Below are 19,341 nucleotides of genomic sequence, written 5' to 3'. Positions count from 1 at the left end.
TGTTTTTTAACTTTTCGGAACAGTTGTGCAAAAAAACAAAAACGTCCAAAAAGCCGAAGCAAATTTTGTTATTAAATTTATTAGTTTAATTAGTCCATTTACTTGGTTTCCTGCTCTTTCCTTGCGTTCTCCCGTGTGGTTGGATAATGTTGGTTCACAGTTTCTTTGTTAATGCTGCTGGTACTGTCGGTGTGTGTGAGTGCCTGAACGTGTCTCTGTGCGTGTATATCTGAGTTTTATGTTGTTGGTTCCTTTTTTGTTTAGTAACAAATGAACGCTCTAAATTTGAATTATTACTTATTTAAAACTTGCTCTCCGAGGAACGGGGTGCGCAATCACTTTACACACGTCCGGCTGCCGAAGAAGGCATTTGATATTCGTTTTATAGACACCGTGTTTTGTTTTGTTTTTGTAACAAGTTATAGTACTCAGTTTTATGTACCGTTTCGCTGCGCTGTTTTAAATAAACTCATCTACGATTTTTCTCACTCACTGTGTGTTTTTCCTTATCTCTTCTGCTCTCGTTTCCATCCCTAAAGGTGAGTGAGATGTGGTAATGTTAGACCAACGCGATTGGAGTGGTTCACAGGGAAAATATCACGATCGGAAGTATACATTAAAACAGAAAACCGAGGCGAAAACAAAACACAATAACGCACGTTTCCCAAAAAAATTCAAAGCTACAATACTTTGAGGCAATAAAGCAGGAGAAACCCATTCGGGAGCTAGCACATAATGAATGTAGTTTATAAGGTCTAAAACTATAATGTGCTCCCGTTCGTTGGCAGCGAGGAAGGAATAAATAATTAAAACTGACGAACCGTGGACTGCACTTGTTTACGAGAGCTTCGAGTACGATGGTGGTGAGAACTTTTTGCGCAGGAATTTTAGAATGTACAGCGGAAGACAGGAGACGAGCGTGATGACCAGCACCTTCCACAGGAAGTCCCACGACCAGATGAACTCCCAGTCTGGCGAGGTAAAGGAATGAGTTAGAAAAATGCACGAATGGATTTGATAAAAAATTGATTGAACATATTTACCGAAATATTCGTGCAGTACGGCGAGAGATACGATGTAAAGCACCAAGCTGAACAGTTCCGCTATAACCATTAGTCTGCAAGAGGGAGGGGATTATTTTTTGTTTAATTAAATTGTTTTGGACCTTTTTAAGATCTGATCTCGAGCTTCCATAGAATGAAAACTGCTTAACTTGTTTTATCGAAACAGATGTTTGATACTCACTTGTGCCACGTACGAATGGTGAGCGCAACCATTATCAGCTCCGTTAGGATCAGGGCCGAAAAGCTGATCGCCACGATATGAATAAATTCGTCCTCAAACAGAATCAGCGCACCGTACATGATCACACCGCCTGTAGCAAAGTGGGGGCAAAAAAGCCTTAAATTAGTAAGCTGCACCGACAAGCGACCACCCACTAGGTCCATCCCCTCCCTACCTTGATAGATGCTGATCAGCACCCACATGAAGAACGTTTTGTAGCTCAGGCTGCGACCCTTCGACAGCTCCTTGTACAGCTCCGGATACGTGATCGCTATGTTCGCACTAATGTCCTGATCCAGTACGAGCGAAAACACCGGGAACATGGTGTAGAGGGTCGCGTACCCAACCATCAGAAAGCCCTGATAAAGTGCGACCGACGAAAGATAGAAAACGGCCGAAAAGACGGCCTGCATCGTCGATATGATCAGTCCACGGTGGATGACAAACTGCGACAGGGCGGCCGACCGCTTGTACGATCTTCTACCGTGCACGATCAACAGCCGCGCAATGTGCGAAAACTGCGGTATACTAAAGTCTCCTGCCAGGGACGCTTGCTTTCCTTCGCGCCCCTCGATCCCAATGCCGGCATCCGCTTGCTGGATCATGCTCACATCGTTCCCACCATCGCCAACGGCACACGTACGCTTTTTGGAATACTTTTGAATGAGCGACACGACTTGCGCCTTTTGCGTGGGACTGCAACGACAGCACACAACGGCCGGACAGGCCGTGGCCAGCTCCATAAATTCGGGCTGATAGTACTGCAGGCACACCTCGAGACTTTCGCCCGACACGACCAACGCACAGTCCTGCTTGCGCCGGAACTGGTTCAGCTCGAGATGGGCGTCCGTGCGGGTAAGCACGCTCTTCAGCACGTGTATGCTCTGGTTGCGGCCGACGAGATGCGACGACTTCGCGATACAGGTCGCCGTTTCCAGCTTATCGCCGGTCAGCATCCAAATCTTAATGCCCGCATTGCGCAACAGCTCCAGCGTTGGGCGCACACGCTCCTGCAGCCGGTCCTCCACCCCGGTCAAGCAGAGCAGCTCCATCTCACGCTCGAGGCTCTCGATAACGGCCGCCACCTTCGTAACGCGGTCCGTAACGCTCACCTTAGCCGCATTGTAACGCATCACGAAATCGTTGTACTGCTCTTCGGAAAGCACCTTCTTCGCGACCACCAGCGTCCGCAGACCTTCCCGCGCCATGTTGCCGCTCTCCTCCGCCAGCCAGTCGTTGTATTGCACGATGCCGGACATCACGACGTCGGCTCCCTTCAGGTAGAACGTAATTTCGCCCCCGTTCAGCTCGCGCACGATGATGCCCATTCGCTTGTTTTCGCTCGTGAACGGGAAGGTTTGCAGTATTTGGTACTTCATCAGCCCGGGCGCGCCGGCCGCAATGATCGAGTTGAGCGATGTCACGCTACCACCGCTCGACGGTGAGTTAAGGTCGGTTTTGGAGTTGACCGACAGGTTCGTAACGGTCGTGTTGATGGACGCGTTCTCGTGCATGCTTGTCCCACGCGCGCCACCGCTTTCGCGCGTTGCATCGCGAATCTGTAGCGTCATATGGTTAAGATCGCGCTGGACGAGCGTTAGCCCAACCGATTCTGTCCATTTCACCAGCGCAATCTCATCCGGGCTCGATGCTTGGTAGGTTTTCTCCGTGGCGGTTTGCTTGCTGGTCGATGGTTCGCCTGCCTGACTTTCGACCGATATCGATCGGGATGGCGATTGTCGACGTTCCGCACCGGAGGTGGAAGATAGCGAGCTGCTCCCCCCGTTCCCGCTGCTGCTTTCGTAAACCGGTGTAACGTTGTGACAGAGGGCGAGCGCTTTTACCGATTCCCAGATACGCCAGCCGTCCGGTTTGCGCAGCCGCGGTTGATATTCCGAACCGTGATCGTCGGGTGAGGCGTCGGCCGGTGCGGAAAGTGTGCCGTAAACCGATTGAATGGCGGCCGACACCATCGGGAACGTGTCCCGCCCGTAAGCAGCCGTTCCGACGTGAATCTTCTTAAAAATCATCTCGTTCTGTGTGAGCGTGCCGGTCTTATCCGTCAGCAGGTACGACATGCGACCCAGCTCCTCCGGGATGGTAGTAGAGCGCACGACCGTCCCCTTGATTTCATCGTCATTCTGGATCTGCCACGAGTAGAACGCTTTACCCATGTCCAGGTTGACGCGCAGACTGATCGGGATGATGTAGGAAAACAGCAGCACGAACCGGAACATGTACCGATACCAGGGACCGTTAAAGCCCTTCAGGCACATCATGGCAAAGGAAAGCCCAATGACGGCACAGAACAGCACCTTTGTGAGATTGTTAATTTCCAGATCGAGCAGACCGACCTTCGAGCGGGGCTGAGAGTTGTTCATGACGCTGCGCGTTTCACCGCCGGTGTAGATGACGATGCCGACCGCCGTGCCGGACGCAACGACCGTGTTGGCCCAGAGAGTGTTCTCTACGTTCAGTCCTTCGTCTTCTGTTCCTCCGAGCTGAAAAGTAAAGCAATAGAAACAATTAGCTCATTTCTAAATAACACGCGCCACTCAACTCGACACTTACCTTCGAATAAGTCCCGATGAACGTATGAATGTCTCTCTGCGGTTTCTCCACGTAAAGCGACGCATTGACCGTCAGCAAATCACCATGGGAAGCAAGCTTCTGGGTAGCCGGGACGGCCAGCCGCAGCTTCCAATCCGTCTCCCCATCCAACATATCCGTACGCACGAAAACGGCTCCACTCTTATCGCTCGTTCGTAGCAGGATCAAATCGGCCGGTACACGTTCATCCTTCTCCACCATAATAATGTCTCCGACTTTCAGCTTCGACGAGGAAACGGATTCCGGTGGCTTGTCCGCACTTACGAACCGCTTGTACTTCTGTGAGTTAACCTCCCGGTCACGCTTGTGCCGTCGAAGATCATCGACCGCCTCGCGACAGATCGTTACCGCCAGTACGAAGCCAAGGGGGCCCCAGTACGTGTAAAGGTACCCGATTCGAATCTCCGGTATGAACTGGCTAACCGCCATGATGAGAAAGTACAGGTTGAGAAAGAACCGGAACTGCTCGAACAGCACCAGCGGCAGAAAGGTGAAGATGTTGTACTTCTGGTTCCGGATCTCGTTCGGTGGGAACTTTTCTGTCAGTGGCCGCCCGATATAGATCGTGCGGGGTTTCAGTTCCTTCGAGGCGCACCATTTTCGCCATGCCCAACACCAGCAGCTACGGAGAGAGAAAGGAGGGGGGTGGGGATACGGTGAGAGAGGGTGATTGTAATTGACGTAAGAAATCGATAAACAATACAAAACAGAGGCAGAGAAAGTCCTTGAATATTGTGTTTTGCCTCACAGTGGCTTAATGTGGGACAAGTAATTTTAACTTATGAATATTAAATTAAATCAAATCTCCTTCTTTCTTGTGTGTGCGTGTGTCTATTGTGCAATCTCACAACAAACGCATCAGAGGTAAGCTTTGCTTCCTCGGAATTACATGACGATGACTCATCGTGCGCCTCCACATCAGTCGAGTGGGCTCTTCTTCCGCTAATTTCGCGCTGATAAGAACCACCCACCGAGTGTAGCGCAGTTGTTTTCATTTCCGTAAGCCACAGCCTACGCCGTTGGGTCATCGGAATGGTTAGGGTGAATGGTTTACCTGAACCAGCGTGTTTTCGGTGCCTTCTCGATGAGAGGTATCGTTTCCTTCGTGACCGGCGCGGATGGAATGTGGTGGTGGTGCGGTGGGGCGTCCTCCATCGCGTCACGGATTACCTGTAGCTCATGAATTTTGGTGGCCGTTTCTTATTACCCACGGTCGGTGTCGTAAGCGGTGGGTTCGATAGAGGAACCCGATTGTGTTTTTTTTTGCACAGCGGAGAATGAATATCACGCACGATGCTCCTAACGTGTCATACGTTTACTGGCAGGCACTAGGGCAGCAGCAGTATTTTGTTTAGTGAGGTGAATTTTCGCGAAACGCAATCAGTAAAAGAAAAACTCCCCGTCTGACCGATGCTGGCGGATGACGTTTCTCCCTTGAAGCTGTCTCTTTTTGTTGACTGTTTTGCTTTTTCGTAGTGGCGTAGGGTAAGCATGTGTTGGTGCGAACGGATGAATATTGCACGCACACACATGCACCAGCGCCGTTTGACAGTTGAAGAAAGAAACGGTGTTGTTTACAAGAATGTTTTGATTTTGTTCTTTTTTTCTGCTTTGGCGTGACGCACCATCTGATGAAAGATGTGAAAAAAAATCTCTTCCCAAAGAATACAACGCGAAAAATGAAAATCTGGTGACAAATTTGTACAGTTTTTTCCTTTTCAAACTCAATGAGGAGAAGAAATGAATAAAAAAAGCCTCTTCCCTGTACTTTCCACATCACACAGCTTCTTATCATCGCTACTCACCAGCACAGTTTCTTCAGGAACGAACCCAGCTTGAACGATTCTTGGCGACGATTGCGAAACGAACGGCCGTTTAGTCGATTGGCTCGCGTTGCGGCTGGTTCAATGAGCAGCTCAGTTTCCGAATCACTAATCTCGAAATCGCGCAGTTCAACATTCATCCTACGGGATGGCGGGACGAGATGAACGGTGCGCAATTTGCGAGCCCTTTCCGGTCCTCACTGCGGACGGTGTTTCTTTTTTTTTTTCGTTGCAAACTAGCACGGCCTCCCTGTTCGTTATTAGTTCGTCGATAGCATTTTGTTTCGCGATGAGAAATCCCCAAACAAGGAGATAAAATTACACACACACACAACTCCGCGAACGGGATGCGATGGAAGCGAAACAATACGGAGCCCGGTCACTTTAGCAGCTGTAGGCTGAATTGATTCCGCGTTGCCAGTGAGCCGACCAGCGGGACGGTCACATTTTCCAATGGGAAGCTTTATTTCTGTTGGATTCGTTTTATTGCTGCTGATTAAGCTGTTCAAAGTCTTTCGGTAAATCAGTTCGCCCGAAACGCACGGGAGAAGAAGGTTCTTATCGTACACACTTATCGCACAAAACATTAAAATACTCAAGCACCGTACACACACGCAGCACGGGTGAGCGTTGACAGATGGAAATCGATGTTGATGTAGCAGCGATTACACTCGTTTGTTTTCATTGGCGGCATGAAACGAATAAAGGCGCGAAAAGTATTTCATGCTGGCATTGGTTCCAAAAAAATAAATAAAAAAATTACAGCTGCCGAGAGAAACTTATATTTCGTTCCAAATAATCGCCTTTCTTCATTCTTTCCAAACTGCAAACTTCCTTCGTTATTGTTGCCGTGTAGTTGGTGCTTAAGCGGGAATGGTTTGTTGCTGATTTGACAGCATCACAGCCACCCTTTCGAGGAAAAAAACAGCAAAACGTTCCTCACCCACACTGGAGGGTGGTTGTGCTGTAGAACATTTCGCCTTGAAGAAATGTCGTTTTCTTGAGCAAAAGCAAACACTAAATGGATGCTTCGCGTGCGTCCAGAACGGAAACTAAACCCCCGTGTACATATCAGTGCAGTAGAGTAGCGCTTCCCGTGCGTATGTTTGTGTGTGCCTAGTGTCCCGGCCGGAAGTGAGGGGGCAGGTCAGGAAAAATGGAAAACAGCACCAGGATACAGGGATATGGTGGTTCTTTAGTGTGAAAATTTCGTGTCGCATTCACTGCTTTGTGCGTGTGTGTGTGCTTCGAACGGTGCCCTCCCCACCCCAGGTTGGAGTATGTGGGTGTTTATTTATGTTCACTAGACATAAACAGTTACCAGGAACTTTGATAAGCAGTTGTTCGAAACAACTATTGTTACTACTGCGGGTGCTACAAAACTTATCACAATACTATCCTCCCTCCGAGATGGACCGAAGAACTGTGCGCTGCAAAGGAATGTGTGTTGCTCGCAGCTGCTAAACGCGTCCCCGACCGTGCCCCACCGACGACCGCCCTAGATGGTTTGCTTGTTTGTAATGTAAACGAATCATTTATGCATTTTAGAAAGCACAAGTTGTACAGAAAATCATCGTCATCATCATGATGCCCGTGAAGCGCAGCAGGCTGACCAAGAGACACTGAAACCCAAGCAGGTAGCATCTTTGGTTGGCGAAACAAGCTATTGGTGTAAACAACACAACCACTATCCGGGGAAGGCAAGCTTCCCATGCAAAGTCGGATGCTGGGAGCGCTCCCCCGACCGTAATTAGTCACGACGAAGATGAACCAATTATTGTCGTCTCGAACCACCTGCAGCCGCCACAGTAGTAGAACCCGCACGGTATCGCACCGACAGCAGCAACAGTCGAGGCAGGCGTTGGAATGCAACAGCACAGAACAGAACGCACGAGCAGATGGCGGAACAGCGATGGCACGGTACCGGATGAGGGGAAAACTGCACACCACCGTGTTCTGGCTGGTGCTGCTCCAGCTGCTACCGCTCCCGTACGTGCAGGTTGGCTTAACGCTGGCCAAAACGCAAACAAGACAATCGTGCGATAAAACGCGACGCATCTTCACCCAATCGTACGGTGAAATCAGCGATGGCCCAGCCGGTTCTAATTACACACAGGTATATTAAATGGCCTAATTAAAGCGCTCCCGATTGTGTACTAACTAGCGTTGCGTGTGCTCTCTTCAACGGTTTTTTTTGTTTCCTCCATTCCCCAGGATTCTCATTGCGAGTGGTTGATAAGGGCGCAGAATGATAGTCAATTTATAACGCTCAAATTTCGTAGCATGGGCACCGAGTGCTCGTACGATTATATCTTCATCTACGATGGTGACTCGTTCCGGTCGCCACTGCTGGGTAGTTTCAGTGGCAATACGGAACCGCAGCACGTGATCGCTAGCTCCGGTAGTGTAAGTGTTGGCGCTTGCCGTGCGCATCGTGCGTCGATTGTGCTGATAGCTAATCGGTTTTTTGTTGTTGTTTATCTATTGTTTGTTTGTTCTTTTGCTTCCAATAGATGCTAATTTTGCTATACAGCGACACCAATTACGTGCTGGAAGGCTTTCGGGCCGAGTTTGCCGTCACGAACTGTCCCAACAACTGCACCGGTAATGGTCGATGCGTTGATCATGCGTGTGTCTGTGATCGTGGATGGATTGGGCACGACTGTAGCTTGAATGCTTGCCCGGGCCGGTGTGGTGAGGCTAATAGTCGGGGGACGTGTGCGGGTGATCGCTGTGAATGCTCAAAGGTAGGATGATTTTTTTAAAAGACCCTATAAAAAAAAGGTGCCACTTGCTCACTAACTCGCCTTTTCTTTCCCATCTACAGGACTATGTGGGCCAGGCCTGTGGTCTTCATCGCTCTGCTCCCGCTCCGAAGGAGTGGCATTGGATATCTAACTCCAAAAATGGACTACCACCACGTGCCGCCCATACAGCCGTCTACTACGAACCGTCCGACGCACTGTACGTGTTCGGCGGGTACAATTTAAACGAAGTGTTTGACAGTTTGTACGTGTTCCGGTTCGATAGAAATCATTGGGAGGACGAGTGGGGTATCCGGGTCGATCAGAACTACAGTGAACCGTCCACCGAGGAGGAAAAGTTTTTACGCCGCACACAGTTTCTCGAGGAAGAGTCGGAGCGTTTGTCGCGGGAGCCAAACTTCCTGAGCAATGTTATCTACACGCTTTCGGACAATCGAACCGGTGGAATCGGGTACGGTGAAGGACTTTCCAATGGAACACGCCCAGCCGGAAGGTATGGGCACGCTGCTGCTGCCGTTGCCGATGGATTTGTAGTTTTCGGTGGAAAGCTAGGCACTAACGGTGAGCTGGCGAATGATCTCTGGCTGTACAATGTGTCGCACAATGGTGGTGTTTGGTTCGAGCGTGCCACGGAATCGTCGATACGGCCACCAGCTCTCACACGCCACACGCTAACGCTAGCCGGTGAATTTCTGTACGTGTTCGGTGGTGCGATGGAGGACGGTGAATTTTCATCGAAACTGTTCCGGATACGGCTCATCCCGGACGCGCCAGAAGCGGACCAGTGGGAAGAGGTAGTCCCACGGGGTGGAAAATCGCTCGACGTGCGTATGGTCGCGCACACAACTTCGTACCAACGGGCCACAAACTCTCTCATCGTGTACGGTGGGCTGCTAGCGAATGTGGCACGATTTTCGCGACTATCCGAGCGTATGTTCGCCTTTCAGCTTGATCACAAACATTGGGCCGAGCTACAGTATCCCCGGACGGCCTTGCACGATGGGTACGCACCGCGCGAACGAGCCTTCCACACGACGAACATCATCGGGAATTATCTCATCGTTTTCGGTGGCTATTCACACAAGCACAACAAGGAGGAAATTTGCTACGATAATCAGATGTATCTGTACCATCTCGGCTGTCACAGCTGGGTAAACCCGGAAGTGCTGGGACCGGGCCCGAGCAGCAAATACCGGTATCCGAAGAAGCAGGGCGTGTTTGCTCATGCGGCTGCGGTGCGGAAAGGCAACACGCTGCTCGTCGTCGGTGGTTACCATGGCAATGTGAACGGTGATCTGCTCGCCTACTCACTGCCGCTAATGCTAGTGGTGCACGATGATGTGACGTACGCGCCGGAAGCGGCATGCATACGGCACACGTCGTTTAACGAGTGTTTGGCTGATTTGGAGTGTGGCTGGTGTTCGGCGGACAGTGTGTGCTACGGGCGGACGATCGGTGCCAACTGTACCACGAATTTGCAGACGACACGCTGCAAGGGTATCTGTTCCGTGCTGGGGGACTGTCATTCGTGTCTGGTGCACGGTACAGCTACGCTAGACGAAGATGGAGAATTTCCCCGCAAAGGAGGCAAACGGCTCCAGCATATGCAATCCATTGCGCACAAGCTGGGTCTCGATCGGTGTACCTGGTGCGTGCAGAATGCTCGCTGTCACCACAAGGACGATAACTATGGCGTGTGTGGAGAGGACACTCCATCGCAAAAACCGGGCTGGTGGGGTGCGAAAGGAACCGAAGTGACGAAACCGAGTGAATGTACCGCACAAGACAAACGACCCGGGCTTACGTTTCTCAAGTACCTTTATCCGATGAACATCTCCATGCCGGATGCGGTGATGATCGTTAATGCCACAATGGCGGATTTTACCTCACCACCCACAAACACACCAACGGAGCAGCAGCTCGGTGGACAGGTTGTGGCCCGTCTGCTGGGCTTTATACGCTTTCCACCCCTGACCGATCAAGCGATTGCGCGGCTGAAGGCGTGCGTTAGCCATGCGGATGCGATCCTTCGCACGGTGCGTGTAGCGAGTGCGGCACGTCGGAAAGGGGAGGCGAGTTCTCCACTGACCACGCTCGACCTGGAAACGATGGTGGCGACAAACATCACCGCCAACGAGAGCGTCTGCGAGATAGTGAAGTGGAATGATCGGGTCAATATTTTGGTGGATTTTCAAGCGCAGCGAAACAGTCGCGGTGCAGGCTATTACGGAGGTTCCGGTGGGCATCACCATCATCACGGGCACCATGCGGATTTGAGTAAGATGAGCTTGCAGCACTTTTACGGCAGTGTACTGCAGGCTTTCACATTCGAGTTTCTCGAACCCTACTCGAACGGCACGGATTGCGGATCGTACGGCAACTGTCTCGAATGCTTGTCGGATTCGGCGTGCGGTTGGTGTGAGCTAACCAACGGCTGTCTATCGCGCAAAGCGCACGAACCGGAAGCGTGTCGCCGTGGGCTGAACTGGCGATATCTAACCATCCAGCCGGCCCACTGCTCCAACTGCTCAAACTTTGTGTCGTGCGAGCAGTGTATCGGCCATTCGGCGAACCAGTGCGAATGGTGGACGGAGGATGCAACGTGTGCGAGACGTGGCCGGTCGGAGATCGCGGTAAGGACGCTCGATCAATGCCCCATGCCTTGCTACCTGCGGACGGATTGTTCCGCGTGCCTGAACGATCGTGGCCGGTGTGTTTGGTGTGAGGCCACCAGCCAGTGCTTTTCCTTTTCGGTGTACACCAGCGAGTATCAGTTCGGGATGTGCCGCGAGTGGCTTGATCAGACGCTGCCGATAACGGTTCCGCCCGTGATCGAGCAGGACGGGACCGGTGCGCCAATGGTGCAGCATTGCAAATCGTGTGCAAGCCACCAAAATTGTTCGTTTTGCTTACGATCGCTCAGCTGCGGCTGGTGCTACGACGCGGATAATCCGATCAATGGTGTGTGCATGCAGGGTGACTTTAACCGCTCGTCGCAAGGGCTGTGTGGCAGTGGGCAGCCGCTTCTGCTCGGATCATCGAACGCGACGGAGGAACCGGTAAGGACGAGCTGGGCGTACGCCCAGTGTCCGGATGTGGATGAGTGTGAGCTGCGACTGCACGACTGCCACGAGCAGGCCGAGTGTAGCAATACGCACGGTTCGTACAGCTGCAAGTGTCGCAAGGGGTTCGTCGGAGATGGTGTCCGGTACTGTCAGCAGACGTGCTACGAGCCCTGCATACATGGACACTGCTCCGGAGCGCCCGACTTTCGCTGCGTCTGTGATCTCGGATGGACGGGCGTGGGATGTAGCGTGAACTGTGCGTGCAACAACCATTCCACGTGCCTGCAGGGTGTCGGAAGGTGTGATCGGTGTCTGAATTGGACGGAGGGTGAATTCTGCGAGCGCTGCAGTCCGGGCAGTTTTGGCAATGCGACAACCGAAGCGGGCTGCAGGCGTTGTGACTGCAATGGGCACGGTAACGTGGCACTCGGGATTTGTGATGCGAAGACGGGCGAGTGTTACTGCCAGGACTATACCGAGGGGCTTCGGTGCGAGGTATGCAATCGGAACTTTTACGGCGACCCGAAGGACGGTGGACAGTGCTACCATCAGTGTGCGTCGCGCGGTGTGCTGACGCAGGTCGGTACGCAAGGGCTCGGCTCGTTTCAGTCGTATCGGTCGAGCTGGAGCGGACAGGAAACGCGCGAATGTCTGTGGATCGTCAGTCCGCAGGGCCGGGGAGGTGGTGGTGCGGTATCGACCGTATCGACCGAGCTGCGGAACGCGATCATACAGATCGAGATCGAGCCGGAACGGATGAATGTGACCTGTGGCGAGAATGCGGTGTACGTGTACGACGGACTTCCCGACCTGACTGGTGTTGCCCAACAAAAGCAGCTGATCGCGGTGTTTTGCAGCGAGGAACGCGGCTCGTGGATAGCGGAAGCACGCTCCGGACATCTTACGGTACACTTCAAGAAAGGTCCAGCACCGGAGCAAGGCTTCAATGCGATCTACTCCGTGCTGAGCTGTGCTGCGGCTAGCTGCCAGCGACCGTACCTTTGCTCCGACGATGGACGTTGCGTTTGTCCGAAAGGTTTCACCGGTCCGCGGTGCATGATGCGAATCTGTCCGTCGGATTGCAATGAGGAGAGCAAGCGTGGCGCGTGTGACAATGCGTACGGACGGTGCATCTGTGCGGCCGGGTACGGTGGCGACGATTGCTCGCAACCGGTGAAACCGTCCAGTGTGGTGTTTACCGAGCTGTTCAATTCGTACCTGGTGTCGGAAAGCTTCGAGCATCTGCGGAAAACGTTGCCTCGGTTCGGCCACTCGTTGGTGGCGGATCGTCGCGGATCGCTGTGGATGTTTGGCGGGTACTCGCTGTCGCATGGACCGCTGAACGACATCCGGCAGTTTGACACGAAGAACAACACGTGGATGCAGGTGAGAATCGAATGTCCCGAAATCCTCGACGCACTGTACACAGAATCAATTCCTGTTTTCTAGGTGACGGTTGACTCTAGCCCGGAGGATCGTATGCCACAGGGACGCTACTACCATGCAGCCGAAATCGTCGGCAGTCGGCAGGCAATCTACGTGTACGGTGGCTTGTCACGCAACGGCACCCTGGACGATCTGTGGCAGTTTGGCCTGCAGACCCAGCGCTGGAGTTTGGTGGTGGCCCACAATGAAACACGACCGCCAGCACTCGCCGGACACACGCTAACAGCGGTTGGGCGCGAAGAGTTACTGCTCCTGATCGGAGGCTACACCATTGGCCGAGGACTTCAGGGGTCCGTTTGGTTGTTTAACCTTGCCACGGCTAGCTGGTCGGTGGTGACGACCCACGGAGCATCTCCGGGTGGAATTTATGGCCACACGGCAGTGTACCATGCACCGAGCGCGGCCGTATACGTGTACGGTGGGGTGAGCAAAACGCAGGATGGCGGCGAGTCCGGTGTATCGAAGCGATTGTACGCCTTCAGCATCCCGACGCGTCGTTGGACCGAGTTGCCATCGTTTAACTTCCACGGTGTAGCGGATTATGTGCCACCGGCGCGCTACCTTCATTCGGCAGTTGCAACCGAACACTACATGCTGGTGTTTGGTGGGCGAGCCGCTAAAAACGGTACGATGTCGTTGGCCCGCGAAGAAGTCATGGTTGCGTACGTTTACCGGTGCAATCAGTGGATCCGGCTGGCGAAGGACGCGGAGAAGGTTGGTGGAAGCTACGGCGTTACGTACGCGCAGGCGATGGCACAGGACCCGGAAGGGGGTTCGATCTACGTGGTGGCCGGATGGGATGGTAGCAATCATTGCCGGGTGACGCGGATCGATCTACCGCTGGATATGTGCGATCTGTGGAGTGGTTCCAAGTACTTTTGCCGTCAGTATTCCGGCTGTAGCTTCTGCTCCGTGAAGGGCGTCCCGGGAGAAACGACCTCACACTGCTACTCGGCCGGTGGATCGTATCACGCCTGCGAAGGGTACAATGGAACGATCTCGTTTAACAGCGGGACGTCCTGCGACGGACAGTGGATCGGTAGGAGAGACTGTGCCTCGTTCCAGACCTGCTCGACGTGCTTGGCCAGCTACCCGTGGCACGGTGAGAGCGAATCACCGTGCAAGTGGTGTCCGGAATGTCATCCAGCGGCGAATAATGTGTACAGCTGCGTTGAGCGGTCGGCTGACTGTGGTACACACGATGGGTGTTCCGCTAATCGGACCGCGCTAACCGGACAGGACGAGTGTCCCGGGCTGCCGGGAAAAGGATGTGTGGCGGATGACTGTGAAAGTTGTGTTGCCCTGCCGGGATGCGGTTGGGAGCTGGAGCAGGCTGGATCCAGGTACCGTTGTCGGCAGATGTTTACGGTGGAAGCAGGAGCTGAGGCGAGGAATGAAACACGAATCGCGTCCAGCTGTCCAACAGCGTGCAGTGCGTTTAAGAATTGTAGCTCGTGTGTGAAACATTCCAGCCGACCGTCCGAGTGTCTGTGGTCCACCCAGCTAAACGAGTGCATTTCGCCCACGTTCCAGCCGCTGTACTGTTCGGGTGGCATCTGTGGGCTGGTGGTGCGCCCGAACGATCCACAGCACTGTCCGGAACCGTGCGCCAGTTTTACGCAGTGTTCCAGCTGTCTGCGCCACGCGTACTGTGGATGGTGCTCGAAGAACGGCACCGATGGGGATGGTGTGTGTACGGAAGGTTCCGTCGATGGGCCGGCGAACCATCCCGCCGGGTCCACCTGTGCCGCGATCTATCAAACGCGCAGCAAAACGCCCGCCAATGCGACGGAACCGTTCGGGTGGAACTACTTCAAGTGTCCGCCGGAGAACGAGTGTGCGAACGGGCATCACAACTGCAATGCAAAATCGCAACGCTGCGTCGACCATCTCCATGGTTACGAGTGTGTGTGCGCGCCGGGATATAACTCGTCCAGTCTGGGCGGTGGTGGAGGTGGCGCCTGTGTGCCGGTGTGTAGTCAAGGCTGCGTTCGTGGACTTTGCACCGAGCCGGACGTGTGCAGGTGTGACTTTGGGTATGTCGGTGCGAACTGTAGCATCCAGTGCCAGTGCAACGGGCATTCGAACTGTTCCGGTGCGGATCAGCTGGATCGGTGTGGCCATTGCCACAACAACACGATGGGCCCGCAGTGTGACAAATGTCTGCCGTTTTACGTTGGCGATCCCCGGAACAGTGGGACGTGCGTGCCGTGCGTGCAGTACTGTAACGGGCAGACGGACCTCTGCATTGGCCGCGATCAGGAAGCGACGATGCGGAACATGTCACGGCAGGAGTTGAAGCGGCTGGTGACGGAAGGTCCGCTGGCGGATGCGATCTGTCTCGGGTGCGGTAACTATACGGACGGTGATCAGTGCGAGACGTGTGTGCCGGGGTACTTCCGCAAATCGGCCACCCCCGGGAAGGCATGCTCGCCGTGCGAGTGTAACGGGCACGGCGATATGTGCGATCCGATGACGGGCGAGAAGTGTAACTGTGGCAATAATACCGAGAGTGATAATACCTGCTCGTCAAAGGGGAAGAACCACGCGTTCAACTGCTGGTCGCTGCAGTGCACCAAGTGTCGGGACTCGTACTCCGGCCATCCGAATAATGGACGGCAGTGCTACAAGCACATCACGGTGGAGTCACGGATGTGCTTCGACGCGAAGACGATAGGTAAGTGACGGTGGGATGTTAAATCATCCGCACGACACCACGCTGAAGTGTTGTTGGATAGCAGGAAGAAGGCTTTGTATGATAGAATTTTTGTTACCCACCTCTGTCCGTTGCAGATGAATGTAAAATCAAACCACAGCCACTGAAACCGGGCCAGACGGTGTTTTTCGTCATCCAGCCACGCTACATGAACGTCGACATTCGCTTCATCGTGGACGTGACGCAGGGTGAGCTGGATTTCTACATGAGCCCTACGGACGAGTCGTTCATCGTGCAGACGAACGTCACCACAGGCCACCACGACATCCTGCTTGATGGCAGGTACGTTTATTTCCAGCAGCGGTTCGAAAGCTTCCGGTACAGCTCAACGGGATCGCGCTCCTTCGACGAGATGCAGCCCCTCAACATCCAAGCGTCGGATGCACCGCCGGCCGGGGAGAAAAACTCGCCCGTGTGCGGTGGAATCATGAACGACGATTTCTACGTGCACGATCGTACTGCGCGCGATCTAATAACGTACGTAACGCTGCGCCAGTGCAAATCGCTGCTGCGCGTGTTCGGTCTGAAAAACCGGCTCGTCGTTACGTTGCCCCACACGGTGCACGCGCTCGGGCAGACGAAGTTTTACATTGCACTGCGCGCCCGGCCCGGCTCCACCGCCAGCTACGGGTTGGTGTTTTTCCGCCAGGATCAGCTCCACATCCATCTGTTTGTGTTTTTCTCCGTGTTTTTCTCGTGCTTCTTCCTGTTTCTCGCTATCTGCGTACTGGCGTGGAAAGCGAAACAGGCGGCCGACATGCGCAGGGCACGCCGGCGCCATGTCGTGGAGATGCTGCACATGGCGAAGCGCCCGTTTGGCCGGGTAAATCTTTCGCTCGAAGGCCCACCGGTAGAGGCGGCAGTCGTAACGCCGGCACCGCACAGAAGACGTGGCCGAACTTCGAAACATTCCACCAGCGCCGGTGGAGGGAGTGGTGCCCATCATCATCACCACCACCATCACCATCATCATCATCAGCAGCAGCAGCAGTCACACCCTCATCATCAACCGGATATAGGTCCGATAGCGTTAGAACCAACCGCAGATAACTATGCCGCAGTCGGCACCGTGTTCGTACGGTTGCCCGGCAAGCAAAAGTCACAGATAACGCTGGCGCTTGCCTCGGCACTGATCGTGAATGGGCGCACGTCCGGTGGCAGCTATCCGTCCCATTCGCGTGCGGCCGGCAACAGCGGGCATCATCGTCGCCGCAGTTCACCCGGTGGTGGAAGCGTTTGTCACGCGTCACCACGGCAGCATCCGCTACAGTACTACAATCATCAGCAGCAGCAGCAGCAGCAACAGCAACAGCAACAGGTGCAGCAACAGAGAGCAGAACCGGCCGATGTGGTTGGACCGCTGGCCGAACGGCAACCATTCATCGAAGTGCACCACCACGAGCAGGTTCCGCTGCAACCGCTAGCACCGAACCGCGAGCGACCGTAATTGGAAATTGGAAGGAAACAAGCAGGGACCTTTACGGCACATCGTTTAGCCAATTCTTCTTTGTTTTGTTTGTTTGTTACTTTTCACAAACCGTTAAGTGTAACAACGTGACGAGTGTCTATCCTGGGGAGAGTGCATTTGTATCGTTCCAGAAGTATTTATGCATCATGCGCATGATGTGCATGTGTGTTTTTGTGTTAAATCATATCGAACTTAGTCCAATTTCAAGCTCCGTTTTGTGTGTGACATAAGAACAGAGACGGGGCGGACACCCGCGTCAGGGGTCGTCTCGAAGATTTTGTTGATCTGTTTGGCGAGTTTGGCATTAGCAAGCAACTGAACGGCATTTTGTTTCGAAGATCGAGAAGATAACCAATAGATCAATGCTTTTAACTGTTTTTCGTTTATGAGGGAATAATCGGGTCGAAAAATACAGGGTTTCTCAGGCCAGTTCAACGTTGCAAAAAAAATAAATAAATAAAATAAAATACAGGGTTTCTCAGGCCAGTTCAACGTTGTAACACTAAACGTCGGCAGCATAAAACGATAATCCGACGTGGTATACGCAATTCAGCCTCGTTAGCCCTTCTCAACATGGGAAAACAAACTTTCAACTGTGTAAAATCCCAACTCGCCAATGGCATGAGAAACCCCCGGCAAGTGTTTGGACGCTCATAAATCACATCGGTCAGCAGCAACATTGTCCACTTCACTTAAATATTAGTCAATTTCGATCAACAACAGTTAGAAAACCGACAATTGTTTAAGTGGACAGTGTTGCTAGATTGCTCGTGTGGCAGACAATGCGGACAATCGTTTGCTATTTTCACCTGATGCAACTCTGTAGATAGTGCTCTAAACTAAGTAATCTCAGCCAAGCTAATGCGACAACTCGCTCACCGTTTTGTGTTTGGGGGTTAGTTGCAAGCGTGTGATTGTACTAATGGTGTAAGATCTGTTTATTTTTTTAATTTTTCTAAATTAAATCTATTTACAATGATTAATGCTTAATAAGTTAGCTCTTGTAGGAAATATTGTACATGTACAGCTTGAGGTGCGTTTTACTATATCTTTGTGTGTGATTGATGATCTCGCTGGACAAAAGAAAAACACGAAACAAAACTAGCTATCTAAAGCCTTTTTTTTGGCTGGCGGACACGTTCGAAAAAGACATTCAACGGCACATCCTTCGGCAAGCCATCTCGAACGATTTTAGACCATTAGCAGCCGTGTGAAGAATGTGTGCGTGTGATCGTAGGGCAAGAGCGGGAGTGCAATAGATATTACAAAAAAACAGCTTTAGCTTTTAGCTATATGATCAGTTTAGTAGTAGCTTGGTAGTAGACGAACTTGTTTAACTATGCAACACTTGATAGAGCGCAAATCTGTACTGTACATCCTAATAAGCCACCAGTAACCAAAACGTGATACCGAATGTTTACCAGAAGAAGCGGATCGAGATCGGCGCATTCGATCACCGGCGAGCCTCGTCGGATGGGGTTTCGAATTATGATCTCGAAGGCACAGCACTCGCATATGTATTTGTTAAAAACAAGAAACTATTTTCGCTGCACGCCAAACCCTACCGAGCGCGCAGCAACACAGTTTACTCTGCTTACACAACGCTAACAAACTAACGCTATACTTACCGAATCGATTGTTTAGTGATTTTTTGTTTGTTTGTTTGTTAACTTTATTCTTTTTCTGTTTGCATACCGAGAGCGGTGTGCGTGTGTGCAGTGTCCAGTGAACCGTTTGACGAATCTGCAATACGATACGCGCGTAGAATAAATTTATAAAAGAAACAAAAAAAATTACACCCACAATGTGGTGCAAACCATTAGCGAACAAATGATGTAGATAATGATGAAGTAAAAAGGGACGGTAGGACATATACATAAGGTAAGCACAGTAACAAAAACCAAACCGAACAATCGCAAACAAAACCAGAGGAAGCTACGCTTCTGTGGGGGGGATCCGGATACAGGATCCGAGCAGTACGTCCGATTTCGAAGCATAAATTCCTGTATGCTGATTAAAATATTTTTTTGTATAAAGACGTCCGGGAATGCCGGGGCGGCTGTCTTGGCAAACGGAAAAGGGCAGCCCCATGTGTAGTCTCAATAAAGTGACATAACGTGAACGTTTCGTTTGCCGTGCCGAGAGCACCACCATGCTGCAATAT

General features: G+C 52.3%; 2 protein-coding genes across 4 annotated transcripts; one reads left to right on the top strand and one right to left on the bottom strand.

The window, feature by feature from the left end:
* Nucleotides 1-63: 63 nt before the first annotated feature.
* On the bottom strand, nt 64-6,318 carry LOC118513663 (probable phospholipid-transporting ATPase IIA). 2 transcript variants are annotated; one of them, XM_036059757.1, is made up of 6 exons: nt 5,700-6,318; nt 3,856-4,516; nt 1,460-3,785; nt 1,246-1,375; nt 1,044-1,117; nt 64-971 (listed from the first exon to the last, which is right to left on the bottom strand). In XM_036059757.1, exons 1-6 carry the CDS (start codon nt 5,855-5,857, stop codon nt 838-840), a joined length of 3,483 nt encoding a protein of 1,160 aa, XP_035915650.1. In that variant the 5' UTR covers nt 5,858-6,318; the 3' UTR covers nt 64-837. The 2 variants fall into 2 exon arrangements, with proteins under 2 accessions (XP_035915650.1, XP_035915651.1); XM_036059758.1 differs by lacking the exon at nt 5,700-6,318 and adding an exon at nt 4,949-5,528 and having other exon boundaries at nt 81-971.
* On the top strand, nt 6,192-19,299 carry LOC118513662 (multiple epidermal growth factor-like domains protein 8). Of its 2 annotated transcripts, none has more exons than XM_036059756.1 (7): nt 6,192-6,989; nt 7,266-7,833; nt 7,932-8,123; nt 8,231-8,464; nt 8,545-12,933; nt 12,997-15,670; nt 15,787-19,299. In XM_036059756.1, exons 2-7 carry the CDS (start codon nt 7,483-7,485, stop codon nt 17,154-17,156), a joined length of 9,210 nt encoding a protein of 3,069 aa, XP_035915649.1. In that variant the 5' UTR covers nt 6,192-6,989; nt 7,266-7,482; the 3' UTR covers nt 17,157-19,299. The 2 variants fall into 2 exon arrangements, with proteins under 2 accessions (XP_035915649.1, XP_035915648.1); XM_036059755.1 differs by having other exon boundaries at nt 6,192-6,995.
* The last annotated feature ends 42 nt before the right edge of the window (nt 19,300-19,341 follow it).

This window comes from Anopheles stephensi, chromosome 3, assembly GCF_013141755.1.
Source record: "Anopheles stephensi strain Indian chromosome 3, UCI_ANSTEP_V1.0, whole genome shotgun sequence".
Classification (NCBI taxonomy): domain Eukaryota; kingdom Metazoa; phylum Arthropoda; class Insecta; order Diptera; family Culicidae; genus Anopheles; species Anopheles stephensi.
Note: the sequence above shows the minus strand (reverse complement) of the source record. Positions and strands in the feature narration are given on the sequence as shown.

Excerpts from the sequence above, each read along its gene's own strand:
- LOC118513663 (XM_036059757.1), bottom strand. The coding sequence starts at position 5,857 with ATGAATGTTGAACTGCGCGATTTCGAGATTAGTGATTCGGAAACTGAG. Across the intron at positions 1,118-1,245 it reads ACCATTCGTACGTGGCACAA|ACTAATGGTTATAGCGGAAC; the intron begins GTGAGTATCAAA and ends TCCCTCTTGCAG. Across the intron at positions 972-1,043 it reads CGTACTGCACGAATATTTCG|ACTGGGAGTTCATCTGGTCG; the intron begins GTAAATATGTTC and ends TTACCTCGCCAG.
- LOC118513662 (XM_036059756.1), top strand. The coding sequence starts at position 7,483 with ATGAACCAATTATTGTCGTCTCGAACCACCTGCAGCCGCCACAGTAGT. Across the intron at positions 12,934-12,996 it reads AGAACAACACGTGGATGCAG|GTGACGGTTGACTCTAGCCC; the intron begins GTGAGAATCGAA and ends CCTGTTTTCTAG. Across the intron at positions 15,671-15,786 it reads CTTCGACGCGAAGACGATAG|ATGAATGTAAAATCAAACCA; the intron begins GTAAGTGACGGT and ends TGTCCGTTGCAG.